Consider the following 20,119-nt stretch of genomic DNA (forward strand, 5'->3'; position numbering starts at 1 on the left):
GCAACGCATGACATACATGGCTTTGTCACTATTAGATACCTTTGGATATATATACACACACACACACACATATATAGAGAACAATTACTTGCCTTATCTCTTTTAGGATGAATTCATGCTCACACTTAAATAAGGTTTCTTCACTATAAAAGTTTTATAATCACAACCATTAAATTTTCAACCTTCATTTGAAGGTATCTCAATGCAAATTTATTCGAATTAGAAACCAGTTAGTCATTCAAGTGTGATAAATAAATTAACAGTTCATCATGAATATGTTATTTATACCTAGATTGTTGATTTACGAGACACATTTGTATGACTAAACGGTTTCCGACTGAATAATTATTTGAATGGATAATCTTCAAATGATGGTTTAAAATTAAACGGTTTCAATTATAAATTTCTAATATAAATATACATTATTTGCAAATCCAAGCATTACCCATAGAGTAGTGCTATTTACACATAATTTTTAACTTCACACACGCCCTTATTTATTTTTTGTTCATTGTTCTTCTTCAATTCATTTAATCTGATGATTGAAAATTAAGAGGATGAGTGAATAATAAAAATAAGTGTGTAAATAACACCACCCTTATCCATATATACACACACTTAGCTTAGATTAGCATGCACTAAATATGTATAGATATCCAAATCAAATTCCATGTTTTAATAATTAATATGAGTGTGACTTTTTTTTTTTGTCGAAAAATATGAGTGTGGCTTAGCCAGCCTTATTCATGGCTAAAATTCAGTTATTATGTTGCTTTCTATGTTTTTCTCCTCCAACTCCATACCAGATATGCCCATTCATTACCACTATACTATGAATAGTTGTCCTTTTTGGTTTTAGACTTTTAATGTTAATAATAGTGTACATATTTCAGATATGCTCACCTTTTCTTGGATCTCGATTTTTTCCTCTCTATTTTCCTTCCCCTTCCGTTCCTTCCTATTTGAACGTTTTATTTCAACATCTTGTGTATAGAGAGAGAAAGACAAAGAGGAAAGTGAGAGAAGATGAGAGGGTAGGAGAGAAGATTTGAAGGGAAGAGAATCTTACTCCCATTTTCTCTCTGTTGAATCAAAATGCTTATACAAATCTTAGACCAAATCACTATGTCCATTGGAAAATAAGCTTTGTTTTTCTTTTGTTATAAAGGGATGGAGTTCTTCACCTTACAATAAATTTTGAAACAATGATCACGTGTTGTGATCACCATAAATTACGCAATAACGAAATCTCTAACAAAGATATGAGATGATTTTAATTCTGAAACATGAATAGTTAGAATCAGTTCACACGTATACAACACTCGTCTTCATATGAATTTAATGAATATTGTAAGATGAGAGCAGACATATTATGTCCGTACAGTGTGCCATGTGATCTATTGATCAATAATTGAGCAAAATACATAAATATGGTAACCTAAGGGTGCGTTTGGTACGCGGAACGGAACGGGACGGGACGGGACGGAACGGGACGGGACGGTACGGAACGAAGGTGTAATTTTTGAAAAAGACATGGGGTATATTTGTCTTAAAATGGTAAAATATTGCGTTCCACAAACGTGGAACAAACCCGTTCCAGGGGGGAGGTGGAACGCAAAAACACTCAAAATCTGTCCCGTGGAACAACCCGTTCCACCCATTTTTGGCGCACCAAACGCGGGACGGAACGCCTCGTCCCGTTCCGTCCCGTCCCGTCCCACGTACCAAACGCACCCTAATAGAACCTTAACTCAGCCGTGGTGTCGCCGTAATATACTATTTCTTCCGGGGACCAAACAGACACTTTAAACTATGATTAAATCTGCTGACGTGAACAAAACGACACAAAAGTTGGCGTTTAAATTTAGTCGGTGAGCTTAACTGGCCCTTGTCAGATAGATTCCCAGATGAGTGACAGCTAAAATCTGCTTCCCTTTTTTCAGATACCCATTTTTTTTTTCCAATTTTTCTTATGACTTCTGACTTTTCTGAAAAAAAAGCAGATAAAATTGCTTTTTTCAAAAGCGCTTTTTCTGACCTACAATTTTATTTCCACACCCTAACGTTTATGACAAAAATATTCCAGCGCTCCTCATCCAGACGGGCTTCTGGAAAAAGTCAAGATTTATGACCGTTTTCGTAATTTTGTTTTCAGCGGATATTTAAATATATTAATTTTTGTGGGCTTTCAATGATCTAAACAAAAAGCCCATAATAATCATTCGACGAAACACGTGAGGCCCATAGAAAAGCTGGCGGCTATTATTGACGGTACCGTCTTTTACAGTAAGAAAACTTTTGAAACTTAGTTTTCCGGTGTCCCTTAATTTATCACGTTACGCGCGTGGGGTAAGCGTGGCAACACAAACACTACCATGGCAAATGTTTTTTTATTTATTTATTTTTTTTAATTCTAATTTTAGTCCAAATAAAACTTCTTAAGGTATTTTTCTTTTATTTAATTTTTCAAAAAAAAGGGATGGAAATATGGAATTAATATATGGTCTATTGTTTTTATTAAGCACAAGTATTAGTAACATAACAAAAATGCATTCCTAGTTTTCTCTTTAGGTTGATTCAACTTTTAAAGATTTTGTTCATGATTATCATATGATCTGGCGACACTCAATTTTTATTTTGTTGAAAGAGATATTTTTTTTAGACAGAGCACACAATTATTGCGCTCAATTCTCACAAAAATACATGGTAGTCATTAAGGTTTTTGTTTTCATGCTTCTAAAGAGCAAAATACACCCAAAAAAATATCGTCCCACGTTTAAGATGTGCAATTCAGTAGCCACAAATTTAGATGGACTCACACGATTCAAGCATCCTCACAATATTTATCCCAAAATTTATAAGTGGCAGAAAAGTAAAAATATTTTGAGATATTATTATTCTTAGAAGATGAATCTCAAATATAATAAATTTCACGCGCGCCCCAGAGAGAGCGTGGACTTAATGTTCACCCTTTTTTCTTACGAGGAGATATGCATGACATACACGCACAGGCATTGACACATACAGTGTTCCTCAGTACAAGAAGTTTAGAGAGAGAAAGATAGTGGAAGGAGAGAGAAAGAAAGAACAGAAAGCAGAGAGAGAAAGAAGAGTTTCAGAGCTTCACAACACCTCCACCTTCCTCCTTCCTCCTTCCTCCTTCCTCACTCTGTCTCCACCTTCTCTGCAGTTTCCTCTGCCTTTTTCTCCACCTCTTTCTTTTCTCCCAAGGCTTAAAAAAACAATTTCCGGTAAATATAAATCCAAGTTATGACGCGATAATTATGTTCGCATCCCTCACTTCATTGCTTTCCATTTGCATCTTAGCGTCTAAGGTTTTTTTATCTTGTCCTGCTAAAAACATCCCAGACAAGCAATCACTTCCTTTTCCGCAAAGCTCTCTGCATTTCCTGCATTATTTAATTCAATAATTTCCATTGGTTTCACTCAGCATTTGGTTAATTAGTATTTCACCTCTCCATTTTCTCTGTAAGTTCATCTCGTTGCTTTTTTACATGAACCATATGCTTGTCTGTATGTTTGATTCTCTTATGGGGTTGTTTATCTTTGAATTTTGGCAATTGGGTTTTCGTTTTCTGGGAAGTTAAGATCATGGGTTGTTTTCTGTTTATATAAAGTATTAATTTTTGTTATTTAATAATCCCTTTTAATTTGTTTTTTAATTGCTTTTCAGATTGGAAGATGATGTGTGAGTGATTGGATAGAGAAGAGGGGATTGAGAAGTAAGCTAAAATTTGAGAGCAATGGGAAGGAAGAGATCTGTTTTGGAGCACAAGAAGTTGAAGATCTATGCTGAGGTTTCAGTGGGGTTGCTTCTGATCTACTTTGCTCAAGTTTCTCTTGGAGCAACTAGTTCTACTGATGGTAATTCTCTACTTATTCGATCGATTTTTCGCTATAATGTGGCTTCCGTCTGGTAGTTTCGGAGTTCATATGCGTTAGTTTAGTGAAATTGTGTGTGGAAATATGTTGACTTGATTGTTTTTCTTAGTTCATATGGTTAATTGGAGATGTAAACACTTATTGTATGTGTTTTACTTGTGGTTTGATCAGTTGCTGCAATTAACAACTTACATGCTTCGCTTGGCACACCTGTTCTTCCCGGGTGGACTTCTGCTGGAGGAGACCCGTGTGGTGAAGCATGGCAAGGTGTTCAATGCAACGATTCTATAATATTGGGAATGTACGTTAATCTCTTTGCTCGACTTCTTTTATTGATATAATTTTTTTTTCGTAACATGTTAATTGTCAGTGGCTTATGGTTCTAATGATTTTATAGTGTTCTTAATGGCGCTAATTTGGGAGGAGAACTGGGTGAACACTTGGGAATGTTTTCTTCAATACGGGCAATGTAAGTTGTACTCTCTTTTTCTGGTTGAACTTGATGATTGTGTACGTGTGCGAGATTGCTGGTTTGTTATATCTTTTGCTCCAAATTAATTTTTTTCATTCACTGGCATTAAAATCCTTTACATTGTTCTTCATTTCAAGACAAAACAGGCAAAATGGGAGTGATATGCAGGATGGGGCGATTGCGAGTAGAGTTAGGTTTGATTAGTTTGTATGGGCTTTTTGTGTTTAAGGTCACCACATTTTTTTTTACTCGAGTTATTTACTTTGGATGATAGTGTGGGGTGCAAAGCTCATCACTAGATGGTTTTCAACATGCTCATTAGGATGATAGTGCATTTGACAAGTGACTTGTTTCCATGGAGTGTGAGTGCGCTGCATATAGAATGCAAATTGTCGGGAAAAGATCGTAGAATACTTGCCTCATATCATAATATGTAGCTGACCTTATGTTTTTGATACATTTGTGGACCTTTGACATTGGTGTTTGTGTGCAGAGATCTAAGCAACAACCATATCGGGGGAAGTATTCCATCCAGTTTACCTGCTACCCTGCAAAGCTTGTACGTGAACCCTCTTTATGAAATAATAATTTTGTACTGCATATATTAAATACTAGCCCCAGACTGCTGATTATTTCCTACCTGTTGTGCTCACATCCTTGTGCAAAAGATTTGATAGTCTTTACCTTTGGCAGTTTTCTTTCAGCTAACCAATTCACCGGAAGCATCCCAGATTCTATAGCCTCGTTAGCTGTGCTCACAGCAATGTAAGTCATCAATTTGCTAGCTTTTGGTACAGCACAGCAGCTCCCAGTTTTTTATATAATTGTTTCTAAGATATACTATTTCGCCAATCAGGTCTCTTAATAATAATCAATTAACTGGAGAAATACCAGATTCCTTTCAGAGCATTCCAGGGTTGACCAACTTGTAGGTTCTTATTCTGAATTTTTCGGAATTATACTTTGGATGACTTTTGTTAACTATTAGTAGCTGATGTACACACTGACTTTTTGCAGAGATATTTCCAGTAACAATTTGAGCGGCCAACTGCCACCCTCTCTAGGAAGCCTGACAACTCTGACCACTCTGTGAGTATCTTGTGTCAGGTTTTTATTATGCATAGTTTATCTCAATGAGTTGAGCTAACTCCTCTATTGGCAGACATTTGCAGAACAATCAGCTGTCTGGAACCCTCGACGTTTTGCAGGATCTTCCCCTAAGCGACTTGTAATCCTCTAAACAACTCATTTTGATTGTTATATACAGTAGTCAGAAGTTTATAGTTTTATCTTGCCTTCTGATTATGTCCACTGTTTCTTTCCCATCATAAATGATTTTCTGCCTTGTTGAACAGGAATATAGAGAACAACCTTTTTGCTGGACCCATACCTGAAAAGTTGCTGAGCATCCCGAATTTCAAGTGCGGTTTCACACACAGTAGACTTATCTTTAAATGAAGCTTTAAGTTTTATTGGTATCAAGGAAAGAGATTCTCCACGTAGCTAAGAGCTAATTCTTATATTTTTAATGCAGAAAAGATGGGAATCCATTCAATGCTTCTCTTGCTCCAGTCCCTCCACCAACATCACCCACATCTCCATCGAGTCCGCCAGCACCTCCGCTAGCATTTTGGGGACCACCTACTGGGAAAACGCCTGGCAGAAGTCCTCCAAAAAATGGGAAATCGGCTGATGGACCATCTTCACAAGATGCATCAAATTCTGGAAAACCGAAGAAATTTCTAACTAAGAAAAGGGTGGTTGGAATATCAATTGGAGGGGCTTTGGTGTTTATTATTTTGATTCTAGCGATTCTGTTTTTCATGCCAAGACGTAGTAGACGAAGAGAAGAGGCTGACAGAATTTCCAAGCGGCATCAAATAGGTGCATATACAGGTGACAGGGAAAACCCTCCCAGGGACGATGGGTCCTTGGTGGTTCAACCAACCAATCAAATGCAGAAAGGTAAATTCTTTCACTTTTTTCTTCAGTTTAATTTGTTTCTTCGGTCGTCCATTTTCATTCATCTTATTCTAAGAAATTCACTAAAATTTTGGTTAACAGTTCCAAAAGAAGTTGTGAGGCCCAAAGAGGATAATGAGCCAGAAACCAGAAGAACATGGGCAATTCCGAAGCCAAATGATGAGCAAGACAGAAAGGTACATAGAATGGCCGCAGCACCAAAGCGAGAGGATAGTTTGAGTGCACTTGATTTGTATTCAATACCTCCTCCTCCTCCACCTCCCCCTCCTCCAACACTGCCTGTTCAGAAGGTCATTGTGAAGCCAACTGTGCCTACCAAACTGCCTACACAGAAGCCTTCCACCAAAAGTCCAAATCGTACAATTTCTGCGAAGTCGTTTACCATTGCTTCCCTTCAGCAACATACAAACAGCTTCTCTCCGGATAACCTTCTAGGATCAGGCATGCTGGGAAGTGTCTATAGGGCACAGCTACCTAGCGGAAAGGTCTGTTTCTTTATGATGGCCTTTTCTTTTATTGCATCTTCTTAATGGCTGAGTTGTTAAATGAAATTTATGTTAGGCGCTTGTTGTTTTGCACCATTTTCGCAATTTTGTTGTGCTAGGTCCACCAGCATTGCTTGATAGTTTTCGACAGCCTTCTTGTTTACAGTTTATTTAGTATCTGCTCTGTGTACTTCAAACCGCAGAGTTCTTTTTGAACCATATAATTGATCTAGTAGCGAAATAACCATATGGCATGTGTGCATCTAATTCTTTATATAGACATTCAGTGCTTCATGTTCATTATGTGATAAGTTTCTAAAAAACCAAAAACCATTTTTCCCTCCCTTCTAAGATTATATGAATTGATATGTAGAGAGATCCTATTTTCATCGAGATCAAGTGTCAAACTTGATCGGCAATTTCAGGAAGACTTCATAATAATTTTTTTATCAATTTCACTTTAAACAGATAAGATGTGGATATTTTACTTTATAAAGACTAAAAGTTGGTCAAAGAGTTGCGTGAAGAGAATTATTTCATTTTTTTGGGTACTTTTGTATGCACGAAGACATTCTTCTCTCTTCCCATGTCATGTGCTTCTATCTAAAGCGATCAAGCAGTTTCTGTTATATGCATAGAATAGTTTAGAAACTGACACTATTCTTTTGGGATGCTTTTGCAGCTACTTGCAGTCAAGAAATTGGACAAGAGAGCTTCTAGTCAGCAGAAAGATGACGAGTTCCTTGAACTGGTAGACAACATTGACAGAATCAGGCATGCTAATGTTGTCGAGCTTATGGGTTACTGTGCAGAGCATGGTCAAAGGCTTCTTATCTATGAGTATTGCAGTAATGGTTCACTGCATGATGCTCTGCACATGGATGATGAATTCAAGAAGAAACTCCCCTGGAATGCTCGTATTAGAATGGCACTTGAAGCTGCAAGAGCCTTAGAGTGAGTACAATTTCCAAATTTACTCATTTGCACGTCTTTTTCCCTGATCACAATGGTAATAGGAGATACAGTGAGTCTAACTCCATTTTTATTTTGTTCGAGAAGGTATTTACATGAAATCTGTGAGCCACCTATTGTACACAGAAATTTCAAGGCTGCCAACCTTCTCCTTGATGATGACCTTTCCGTGCATGTTTCTGACTGTGGCTTGGCTCCATTGATTTCATCAGGCTCCGTTAGTCAGGTGAGTCATTGTTCTACATCTTTTCCAGAGTTGCTGCTTTTTGTCTACAAAAGTGTGGGTCATGATTCGTGAGTCATGACCAACATTGACGATTTTAAGTTTTTTTTCTTTCCGGGGAGATGTATTGTATTCCTTTTTCATGGTTTTAATTAGTGGGAGAATTTGGTGTGATAAATGATTTTTCCATTTTGATTGAATATATAGAATAGATAAATAGCCTTCAAATGAGGAGTATTGATGAAAAAATAGTGTATGAATGGAAACGATTCCTTTGCATTTTAGATGGATGTAATTGTGCACTCTAGTGCAAGCCAATATTCCCTATATTTTTGTAGCTTTTGGGTCATTCCTGTTGGTTGGTTGACTTCATCTTCTGATCTCGAAGCTTGCTTATTGGACTATTGGTCTTCCTTGTTACTTTGTTTTTGAAAAACATGCAGTGTCTTGATTGTCTACTTAGTGCCATCCTCAATGCTACTTACTAATACTAACTTGTTTTTTACTTTCAGTTGTCAGGACATCTGCTAGCGGCCTATGGTTATGGAGCTCCAGAATTTGAGTCTGGAATTTATACTCGTCAGAGTGATGTTTACAGCTTTGGGGTGGTAATGTTGGAACTATTAACAGGCCGAAAGTCCTATGACAGGTGAAAAGAATAACAAATTCTTAATTGCATTCTCACTTCTTCCCGTCCACCCCTGATTTGATTTTGTATGTGAAAATTTTGAATTCACAGCACAAGGAGCCGAGGGGAGCAATTCCTTGTTAGATGGGCCACTACCCAGCTACATGACATTGATGCATTATCGAGGATGGTCGATCCTTCTCTAAATGGACAATATCCTACAAAGTCTTTATCGCACTTTGCAGACATTATATCTCGATGCGTTCAGGTGAGCAACGTCATTTTGACTTCTTAAATTATGCAGTTAATCAAGACTTTGTTTTATGGAGTTTGGGACGTAATATGCTTCAACACGGGCATCATTCGGTTGATAGACATAAGATACCTGGTATCTCTATTCGGTCAAGATATAATATGCTTTAAATGTTCATACACTCTTAGTTTTATTTACCACAAGTTTACTAATTCGATTTCAAAGCCAACCATATTCCTGACGCGTATTATATTCTACAGTCGGAACCAGAGTTCAGGCCACCAATGTCTGAAGTTGTTCAAGACCTGTTAGACATGATACGGCGAGAGCCTAATGGCAGTGGATCAAGTGAAGACTCGCATTTATGAAAAAAGACCTAATGACCACACTAGTAATGATGGGGGTGCACCAGTTGTAGCTACTGCTAGAACCAAGAATAGACATGTGCGTAAACGTGCTGCAGATGATGGCCGGAACTATCACCATCGACGTTCGCATCACAAGCGTTTCCAGGGAGTGCTCGCTGCGATCAACTACGCTAGTTCTGGAATGTGAATAGCTCAACAGTCCGATATTGGTGTTCGATATTTTCTGGTCATTCAATTATTATTTAAACTCATGCAACGTCGTCTATCTTGCAAGAATGAGCTAACCCATTTGTTTAGCAATTATTGTTTGTCACTAAAAGTTCTTGATAGTGAATCATTTTCAGCTGCTGTATTTCTGTGATGCCTTGCAAAACTTGATTTCTACCGGTTCAAATTGTTCTACTCCATTTCGTAACTGATATGCACTGCGAATTTTTCACGGATTGAAACGCGGAATCACTCATAAACAACGGCAGGAATTTGATTTGTTCAGCCATTTAGGCTCTTCATGCATCGCTTGATTTGATTGTAGTTTTAGCAACAAGTTGGGACTGCTTTAGTCAAGTAGTGAAGATGAAGTTAAAACTGGTTTCAGTTTGAATGTTTCAACTTAAACATGGTGTTAGGATGGACACTTCATTGACATGCTACAAGTACAACCAATTTGGCTGCATGTATTCCGATTTCCACGTATCCGCGTATTTGATAAATTATGATGTACACGTATCTGTGTATTTGATAAATTATGCTGTACTCGTGAAGAGATGTATTGAGAATATAAAAGTTCTTGGCAAAAAATATACGAGCATTATAGTTAATTTACTGTCTCGAATAATAAAATTTAATAATAACCAGTGGTGAATTGTTTTATGAGAAAACACAAATTGGAAACGTCCCAATACAAGTTACAACAAACAGCTCAATAAAAATTGGGAAAAGCCAGAAAACCCATTTAACAATAAGACAAAATCATAAAAGGAAAACCATAACCCTAATCCCATCAAGCGTGCCGCCACCGCCGCAACCGCCGCAACCGCTACGCCGACAGTTACAAAATGAGCCGCCCTAAGAAAACCAAGTCCGCATTGAATTCATTTTGATTGGTCTTAATTGAAGCTATTTTAATTGGTGTCAAATAGTTAAAACAAATTTTTTTACCTTAGTGATTGTGGTTTTACTTAATCACCGCTTTGCACGCTCCCTTAATGCATTACCACAATGCAAGCCTAAAAGAGTTGAACGCAAATAGCTCCACCTTTTTCTTGTATAGATATATATAAATCCTTTTGGGTGCTAGTCCAATCTAATACATGACGATCTCATTCGCTTCTAAAATTCAAATTTAATTCTCTATCAATACTATTAAGAAAATAAATTGCTTATTTTTAGTTAGGACTCTTGAAACTCTATGTTGATTTTATTTTGCCCTTTTTAACTCAAAAATCATCACTTATTCCTGAAACTTAAAATTTGTTCCACTTAGACTGGTAGACTCTCTCTTCTCTTAAACTTATAAGTCGCTTCCTAAACATATGTGGGTTCCAACACCTAATAAGACTATGTCACATGCTCAATAAATTTAATTATAACTTTCTATTATGTGTTAACATTCAACAAATAGAGAATATTAAGTTTAATAGAAATTGAAGAGATAAAAAAGAAAAAAAAAGAAATTGATGAGCCTAGAGCACCCAAATCAAATCCACATAAGAAATTAACAGATCTAAGACAATGTGAAACGAATTTTGAGTTTTATAAAGACAACTTTTAAGTTTTAGGAGGCAAAATATGATCAAAATCGAGTTTAGAAGACAAAATGAAGTGAACTTCGAGTTTTAGAAAGTAGAATTATGACTTTTGAGTTACGGAATGCAAGTGAGAATAAAATTGAATTTGGTATAGCTAAAAATAAGCCAAAATTAAATCTAGTGAGGTGACAGTCTTAATTAGATAAAATCATAAAATTGTGCCTCCAAATCTTACTGACAAAGAAATGACTATTAAATATGACTTATTTTTTACTTCCCAATTTTTAATGTCTGAAATATTACACGTGGGATAAAAAAAAAGGCCCCATGCCACGCTTCCCCGCCAAACGCTTTTATATATAATATTTTCTCTAATTTTCCGTTTCAATTTTCCCGGGAAACAAACAGCTCCCACTAAAACCAAGGCCGTACGTACACTCTTCGTTTCACCAATCGACCACAATAACCTCTCTCTCTCTCTCTCTCTCTATCTCTCTCTCATTTTTCATGATCGGCAATTCCGATTCCCGAAACCTCTAACTCTCGCATTCCCGATTAGGAATCCCATTGTTATCGCAGAGTCGCCAGAGCGTGGATCTCCTGGTTCGCTCCCATGAATCGATACGATTCGAACCCTTTCGCCGACGAGGAGGTCAATCCCTTTGCGGTGAGTTCCATTACAGACCTGCATTACGAGTTTTTGGAATTGGAATTGCTGATATGTTGAAACTCCTTTGATCAGAGTGCGAAATGTTCAATGCGTTTCCGTTTCTCTTTGGAATTTGATTCCACCGGGAATTGAAATCCGCAATGTAGCTTGTTTTGATTATTCGATGATCCGTTTCAGTTCTTAGTTGGTATCGGTTCACTTCCGGTAGATTAGAGTAGTTTAGAACATCGCATGTGTAAAGAAAGTTCCTTTCGTTTGTAACTTTCCATCTTATTACTTTTTGTTGAATTTGTAGAATGTAGGTGGAGGTGTTGCCCCTGCAAATCCAAGGCTTTCGCCCCTTCCTCCGGAACCCTATGATCGCAATGCAACAATTGATATTCCTCTTGACAATTCAAAGGTAGTCAGCATATGGAAGATGTGGAATCACATTGTCAAGGCCTTTTGTTCATCTGTTATTAACTTATTGTACAAGCAATTAATTGTTTTCTGTTTTTCTTATTATTTTTGTTGCTATAGAGTATACAAGCAAAGGAGAAGGAACTCAAAGCTAAAGAGGCTGAATTGAAAAAGAGGGAACAGGTAATATCCTACAAACAAATTTCCCAGACCGTTACACGCAATTGTTGCAATGAGAACAGGAATAATCAACCACTTTCGATTGAATGTTTCGGTGAACAAAATATGCGTTCCAAGTTTTTATTTGGACACCATTAAGCAGTCCTTGCAACATTGATTTGAATGAGAATTTTTATTCTTTTAAACAAGTTACTCTTCTCCCCGATAAGCTACAAATATGTACATATACATGAGTCAAAATAAGCACACAAGAGGGAGCCTTCACAAAGGTTGCTTAGGAGTAGTCTCAGCAGTCGGTAGAGCCCCAGAAAGAGAAGGCACCGGAGGGGGATCATTTAGAGCCTCAGTACTAGACAGAACCCTAGAAGGAGGAGGCATCAGAGGTTGATCATTTGGAGCTTCATTACGCGGTACAGCCCCAGAAGACGAAGGCAATAAATGCCTTTGGAACAAACCCACAAATCTCTTATGATCAAGTAAAACCTGACCATCAGTTTCCTTCATCTGGTCAAGCTTCCTCTTCATGTTTGTAGCATAGTCATGTGCGAGCCGGTGCAACTGTTTATTCTCATGCTTGAGCCCTCTAATCTCCTGTTTGAGACTCATCACTTCAGCCGCCAATGATTCAACTTGGCGGGTTCGAGCAAATAGGCGTTGGGCCATATTAGACACAGAACCTGCACACTGAACACTGAGAGCCAGCGAATCCTTAACAGCTAACTCATCAGACCGTTTGGAAAGTAGTCTGTTATCTTTGGGAGTGAGAAGGTTCCTGGCCACCACCGCAGCGGTCATATCATTCTTCATCACGGAATCCCCAACGGTAAGAGGACCAGTAGGGGAGACGAAGGATGGGCGCCATATGTTGTCTGGAGAAGGCGGGGCTGCCTCTTCAACAAGGTTCAAGTCAAAACGACGGTCGGAGGGGCCAGACATTTTCAAAGGTGTTGAAGAGAGAAGAGGTCGGACAAATCAAGATCTTAGAAGTGCAAGAATGAAGCTTCTACTGGTGGAGATTCAAGTGTGCTTTGGAACTTAATGCCAGCCCCTATAAAAATCTGCACTCGACGAAGCTTCAGAAATCGAAGAGGCGCCTGCTCAGAAATCGAAGAGGCGTTTGCTTTCTCAAAAGCTGGGCTGCTTAGAGATCACGAGGGTTGATCTCAGAAATCGAAGAGGCGTTTGCTTTCTCAAAAGTTGGGCTGCTCAAAGACCACGAAGGCCGATCTCAAAAATCGAAGAGGCGCTCGCTTTCTCAAAAGCTGGGCTCCCCAGAGACCACGAGGGCCGATCTCAGAAATCGAAGAGGCACCTACTTTTCCAGCCTTTTCCAGCCTTGTCAGCACCTGTCACACGCACACTCAGTTTTGCGGAAATTATGGGCATTCTGTCAAAGACTTCTGGGGAAGTAGAAAACATATGAATCTTACTGTTCAATCACCCACTTCCCACACGCAACAATAGCTCATGGGTACCACAGATAACTTTGCCAAAGTTCTCTGCCAAAGTTGAGCACGTGAAGCTTGCAGCTCCCACTACATCGCTTTGACCAAGAAGGGTAAAAGAATAGCAAAGAAACAACACTAACAAAGTTTAGACCCATAAATTTTGAAGGTCTAGCTACCATATTATTACCCACAAGGGTAAAGGAACAGTACCACTGCTGGATAATTGGAAAGTCCCTATGTGTCAACCTCTGTGCTTCGTGGCAAGGTAGACTAGCAAACATGCCCAACCTTTACTCACATTCGAGAAAACACTCCCAATAAGATTGCTTGCTCCAAAATCGAAGAGGCACCGTCCTCCGAATCTCGAGAGCCAGACTCCCAACATGACTACTTTCTTAAAAATCGAAGAGAGGGTAAAGGAACAGTACCATTGCTGGATAATTGGAAAGTCCCTGTGTGTCAACCTCTGTGCTTCGTGGCAAGGTAGACTAGCAAACATGCCCAACCTTTACTCACATTCGAGAAAACACTCCCAACAAGATTGCTTGCTCCAAAATCGAAGAGGCACCGCCCTCCGAATCTCGAGAGCCAGACTCCCAACATGATTACTTTCTCAAAAATCGAAGAGACACTGCTCCCCGAATCTCGAGAGCCAGACCCCCAGCATGATTGCTTTCTCAAAAATCGATGAGGCATCGTTATCCGAATTAATCGAAGAGGCGCTCGCTTTCTCAAAAGCTGGGCTGCTCAGAGACCACGAGGGCCGATCTCAGAAATCGAAGAGGCACCTACTTTTCTAGCCTTGTCAGCACCTGTCACACGCACACTCAGCTTTGCAGAAATTATGGGCATTCTGTCGAAGACTTCTGGTGAAGTAGAAAGCACATGAATCTTACTGTTCAATCACCCACTTCCCACACGCAACAATAGCTCATGGGTACCACAAATAACTTTGCCAAAGTTCTCTGCCAAAGTTGAGCACGTGAAGCTTGCAGCTCCCACTACATCGCTCTGACCAAGAAAGGTAAAAGAATAGCAAAGAAACAGCAAAGAAACAGCACTAACAAAAGTTTAGACACATAAATTTTGAAGGTCTAGCTACCATATTATTACCCACAACTGTAAAGGAACAGTACCACTGCTGGATAATTGGAAAGTCCCTGTGTGTCAACCTCTGTGCTTCGTGGCAAGGTAGACTAGCAAACATGCCCAACCTTTACTCACATTCGAGAAAACACTCCCAATAAGATTGCTTGCTCCAAAATCGAAGAGGCACCGTCCTCCGAATCTCGAGAGCCAGACTCCCAACATGACTACTTTCTCAAAATCGAAGAGAGGGTAAAGGAACAGTACCATTGCTGGATAATTGGAAAGTCCCTGTGTGTCAACCTTTGTGCTTCGTGGCAAGGTAGACTAGCAAACATGCCCAACCTTTACTCACATTCGAGACAACACTCCCAACAAGATTGCTTGCTCCAAAATCGAAGAGGCACCGCCCTCTGAATCTCGAGAGCCAGACTCCCAACATGATTACTTCCTCAAAAATCGAAGAGACTGCTCTCCGAATCTCGAGAGTCATACCCCCAGCATGATTGCTTTCTCAAAAATCGAAGAGGCATCGTTATCCGAATCTCGAGAGCCAGATACCACAGACCACTTTTTCAAAGTGCTCTGACAGAGTTAAAACATGTGAAACTGGCAGCTCCCACTACCGTGCTATGACCAAGCAGGGTAAAGGAATAGCATTACTACTTGTTGTTAGGGAGACTCCTATATATGTCGACCTCCATCCCCAACGGACAGGCAGACCTGCAAAAATGCTCAACCCTTCATCATATCTGAGAGGGCACTCCCAACGAAGCCTTTCGAAATATTCAGCTTTCTTTCCCCCCGATAATACCTCTGCAAACAAGCTATACTAGAGCAAGAATATCTCATATCATCAGGGTTAAAAGCAAGAGTATCCCATATCATGCTTTTTCCCTGTCTTTTCTTTTGGCCTTGTTTTTACCTGCAAGACAAGGAGAAAGAGAGCAATCAGTCAGCACTTGGAATCAAGCTTCCAGCCAGGAACTGACTGCCTGGAACCCCTTACCTGATTACTTACCTGGCATTGCTCTCGAGTACTCATCTTCAACATCTTATGTTTCCAGGGAAGATTCCGCATCTGCTTGAGGAACAGATAGGGCAAGTGCGAAGGATACAAGGAAGCATGTGGAGACAAGCGTAACAGCACACGTGCCGATACATTCATTACTCTGTCAAAAGCAAAAGTATCCCATATCAGCAGGGTGGAACGTACTCTAGATTTGATGGACTTGTTTTGACCCTCAAATTCTTCAGTCGGCCTTATACTCTGGAGGAAACCAGAAAACCCTCCAGCTCAGTTCAAGAATAAGCCTGTGGAAAGTTACTTCTTCAAAAGCAAAAGTATCTCATATCATCTCTTCTCATTTTTCTTCTCTTTATCCTTCATGCTGCTGCAAGATGGGGAGAAGGTGAACAATCAGTCGGAGCTCTGATTGCTTACCTTGTCTGTCACCTCTTTCAGCAGACCCCCTAGCTCGGCGACTTGGGGGACTCCTACTACATGGTTTGTATCGCGCTTGACCAAGCCTGAAACTACAAGTAAGCTTCAAGTGAAATTGATACATTACCTTGTGCATCTCCACCAGTTAAAGATACCACCCCTGGATGGAGGAAGAGTACTTCCAGAGAAGATGCCACATCTACCTATGAGACAGATAAGGCAAGTCAAGACGACACCACACTCCGATACTTAGAAGTTTCGTGATTACAAGATCATTCTCCCACAATATTTCCTAATGTCATTTGTACTAAATCATTCACTTGTACTCACTAAATGAGAGCTTGAACATATGTACTTGTGTAAACCCTTCACAATTAATGAGAACTCTTCTATTCCGTGGACGTAGCCAATCTGGGTGAACCACGTACATCTTGTGTTTGCTTTCCTATCTCTATCCATTTATATACTTATCCACACTAATGACCGAAGCAATCTAGCGAAGATCACAAAAAGCGATCGTTTTCGCTACCTAGGATCTATCTTGCAAGAGAACGGAGAATTAGATGGAGATCTCAACCATAGAATACGAGCTGGATGGAAAGAGTGCATCCGGCGTGTTGTGTGACCGTCGTAGGCCACTGAAGCTCAAGGGAAAATTTTATAGGACGGCAATAAGGCTAGCGATGTTGTATGGCACAGAATGTTGGGTGGTGAAGCATCAACACGTACACAAAATGGGTGTAGCGGAGATGAGGATGCTTCGTGGGATGTGTGGGCACACGAGAAAGGATAAGATTGGGAATGAGGATATCCGAGGTAAAGTAGGAGTAGCCGAAATTGTAGGAAATATGAGAGAAAATCGGCTCCGGTGATTTTGAACATGTGCAAAGAAGGCCGACTGACGCTCCGGTTCGAAGATGTGACTACGGGACAGAGGTTCAGGGCCGAAGGGGTAGAGGAAGACCTAGGACAACTTTGGAAGAGACTCTAAGAAAAGACTTAGAGTACTTGGATCTAACGGAGGACATGACACAAAACCGAGCGCAATGGCGTTCTAGGATTCATATAGCCGACCCCACTTAGTGGGAAAAGGCTTTGTTGTTGTTGTTGTAAACAAGTTACTCTTCTATTTAGTAAGTGGAGTTTACGGTTTTATTGTCCTTTTCCAGGAACTAAAGCGCAAAGAAGATGCCATAAAACAAGGTTCATCCCTTTTCTGATATGTGCTTGTGAAAAACTATGACACCCAAGTCCAAATTTGTGATTTCCCTTGTTTTGTTCTGCAGCTGGAGTTGTTATAGAGGAGAAGAACTGGCCTCCATTTTTCCCCATCATCCATCATGACATTGCAAATGAAATACCAATCCATCTACAGAGGATCCAGTATGTTGCGTTCACAACATATTTGGGTAGGTTAAGTTTTATTTAATTTCTTTGTGATCGTTCACACAGGTGCCTCAGTTTCCAGATGATATTTGATTGCAGATTTTTCGGTGATCGCTTTTTTTTTGTTGTTGTATGTACTTTTGTAGTTTGAGTTTAAAACTGCTTACAAAAGTTATAACATTTCCAGAAAAAGGGATCTAGAAGCAATATAGATCGCATGATTTGTTCAAATTTACTCATTATAATTCTCAGAGTTGGGTTTTGCTTTTGCATTATTCGGTTGGGTCGAGGCAATCTTGTTGAACTTTTTATATCGTACCTGTTTTGGTACCAAAAGATCTTCTAACTACTACAACAACAACAACAACAAAGCCTTTTCCCAACAAAAAAAGATCTTCTAACTACTAAATGAAAAAATTCTGTAGTTGTTTAAGTTGACTAAGTTTATGGCACTGTTCAGGTTTGATTGTGTGTCTCCTGTGGAATATTCTGGCAGTTACCGTAGCCTGGATCCAAGGAGAAGGTTTGATCTGCGACTTAGTGTAGACCTATTAACCATTATAAATAAACTCATAATTTAGTCTGAATTTGTATCCTCTTGCAGGTGTAATAATTTGGCTTCTGGCCATAATCTACTTACTAGCAACTGTTCCTGTAGCCTATTTCGTCTGGTATCGCCCTCTTTATCGTGCTATGAGGTACTTACGATTCCATGGATATGACCTTGTTGTGTATTACTATGCCAAAACTGTATATGAGGCTCAAGGCCTATGCATTTAATGATTGTGCACTTCTCGGTTATCTGTCAGACATATCTTTTATCTTATACTTTTTTTCTTCCTGTTATTTGTTCATCCTAACATATTAGGTCTCATAGTTGTAATTGTGTACCATCTATTACAGGACTGATAGTGCTCTGAGTTTTGCTGGGTTTTTCTTGTCTTATCTGGTGAGTTTTGTTCTTACTGCAGTTATATTTTCTGCTTTCAAGATGTGAAAATTAGCTCGCTTTTGTGCCCTGATTTTCTTTTTGCAGCTTCATATTGCGTTTTGCATTTACGCTGCAATTGCTCCTCCAATCTTCTTAAAAGGGAAATCTATCACGTAAGTTTTCTTTACTGTGCAGTCTACAAGGTTTACTAATCGCTCAGTTACATTCATTCTTTCGTTTAGGGAGGAACGAGGCAGAAATGAAAAATGAATAAGGGATGCATCATTCAAAATCATAGTTTTCAGCTTAACATTGCATTAGTGGATAATTTGCATCCATATGTGGGCTACTCCTATAATTATGATTTCGTGCAGACCTTGTTAGCTAAACTTTTCTCCCAATATTTGGCATCTTGTAGTCGTATTCTATTTCTGCAATGAAGAAATGTATATTAATCGTATTTCCTCTTGAATACTGTTTTCTTTCTGCTCTGAAGCTCATTTTTTTCTGTGGTGTGATCATGTTGACAGGGGTATTTTGCCTGCAATACAACTGATGAGTTACAACGTTTCGGTTGGGGTAAGTTTCAGGCTTTCAGTATTACATGTTGGCTTCCATATTGTCCTTAAGTAATTGCAAGCGGCAGACAACTTTGGTTGTCAGCTACACAGCAATCTAGCAGTGTTAGTGACAAGAATTTTTCAGTTCAATCGAAAAACTTGGAACTGTTGGATTGCTCCGTCAGTGGTTTGATCTTGAAGTTTTCTCTTGAGTTGATGACGCGGTAAAGACTCAGACTTTGTTTCTTCATTTCAGATACTCTACTTCATTGGATTTGCATTGTACGTCTTGGAAACGCTTCTCAGCATTTGGGTTATTCAGGTTCGACGATTAACAAACTTGCGTTCTTCTCTTGCCCTTGACTCTGCGTTTCTTCCCCCTCTTCGGAGAAACTGACTCTTTGTGCGTCGTATTTGCAGCAAGTATACACGTATTTCCGAGGCAGCGGAAAGGCAGAAGAGGCGAAGCGGGAGGCTGCACGAACCACCATGATGGCAGCAATATGAAGTGGTCAAAATCTATGGACTTCGGATAGTAACTTGTTAGGAATTATTTTATTGTCGGTCGATGGTTTCTTCACGAACCAGAGGATTTTCGGGATAGTAGAACGCAACTTGTTAGGCTGTGCAGTCAGATGGATGTTGCTCTTTGGTTTCTTCGTGTGTAGTTCTTGTCTCTACAGCTTTGAATCTGCTACAACTTCAGTTTCTGTATTCATTTATAAAGAACTGAAACCTATAACTTGTTCGGTAACTGTTTTCGCTTTCAGCTTAGAAATTATTTTGAAAGTTATTTGATGAACGTTTTTAGTTTTTGTTTTATGTTTAACTTGGAAACGAAATTTTTCTTGAGATCAAATTGTGAATTTTGTGGTCAAAATACGTGACATAAAGTTCGTGATATAAAATAAATGTACTTACATTTTAGTTTCAAATGCTTCTTGACAATCAAAAGCGCTTCAGACTCTAACTGAAAAGAA

At 39.2% G+C, this 20,119-nt stretch overlaps 2 protein-coding genes across 7 annotated transcripts; both read left to right on the forward strand.

Moving 5' to 3' along the window:
- The first annotated feature begins 2,952 nt into the window (after window positions 1-2,952).
- On the forward strand, window positions 2,953-9,639 carry LOC103404734 (protein STRUBBELIG-RECEPTOR FAMILY 3). 6 transcript variants are annotated; one of them, XM_008343691.4, is made up of 17 exons: window positions 2,953-3,251; window positions 3,695-3,885; window positions 4,075-4,204; window positions 4,301-4,372; window positions 4,869-4,934; window positions 5,069-5,140; window positions 5,232-5,303; window positions 5,393-5,464; window positions 5,538-5,603; window positions 5,731-5,796; window positions 5,910-6,340; window positions 6,440-6,843; window positions 7,526-7,797; window positions 7,903-8,041; window positions 8,551-8,687; window positions 8,778-8,934; window positions 9,180-9,639. In XM_008343691.4, the coding sequence occupies exons 2-17, from the start codon at window positions 3,765-3,767 to the stop codon at window positions 9,285-9,287; spliced, it is 2,385 nt and encodes a 794-aa protein (XP_008341913.3). In that variant the 5' UTR covers window positions 2,953-3,251; window positions 3,695-3,764; the 3' UTR covers window positions 9,288-9,639. The 6 variants fall into 6 exon arrangements, with proteins under 6 accessions (XP_008341913.3, XP_008341912.3, XP_070673685.1 ...); XM_008343690.4 differs by having other exon boundaries at window positions 3,002-3,489; XM_070817584.1 differs by lacking the exon at window positions 4,075-4,204 and having other exon boundaries at window positions 3,006-3,251.
- Window positions 9,640-11,421: 1,782 nt separating this feature from the next.
- On the forward strand, window positions 11,422-19,893 carry LOC103404897 (secretory carrier-associated membrane protein 1). Its single transcript, XM_029097973.2, has 12 exons — window positions 11,422-11,702; window positions 12,001-12,105; window positions 12,225-12,287; window positions 17,432-17,465; window positions 17,549-17,671; window positions 18,109-18,171; window positions 18,253-18,346; window positions 18,552-18,597; window positions 18,685-18,752; window positions 19,110-19,158; window positions 19,396-19,461; window positions 19,560-19,893. The coding sequence occupies exons 1-12, from the start codon at window positions 11,649-11,651 to the stop codon at window positions 19,644-19,646; spliced, it is 852 nt and encodes a 283-aa protein (XP_028953806.1). The 5' UTR covers window positions 11,422-11,648; the 3' UTR covers window positions 19,647-19,893.
- Window positions 19,894-20,119: the final 226 nt, after the last annotated feature.

Source organism: Malus domestica, chromosome 17, assembly GCF_042453785.1.
Source record: "Malus domestica chromosome 17, GDT2T_hap1".
Classification (NCBI taxonomy): domain Eukaryota; kingdom Viridiplantae; phylum Streptophyta; class Magnoliopsida; order Rosales; family Rosaceae; genus Malus; species Malus domestica.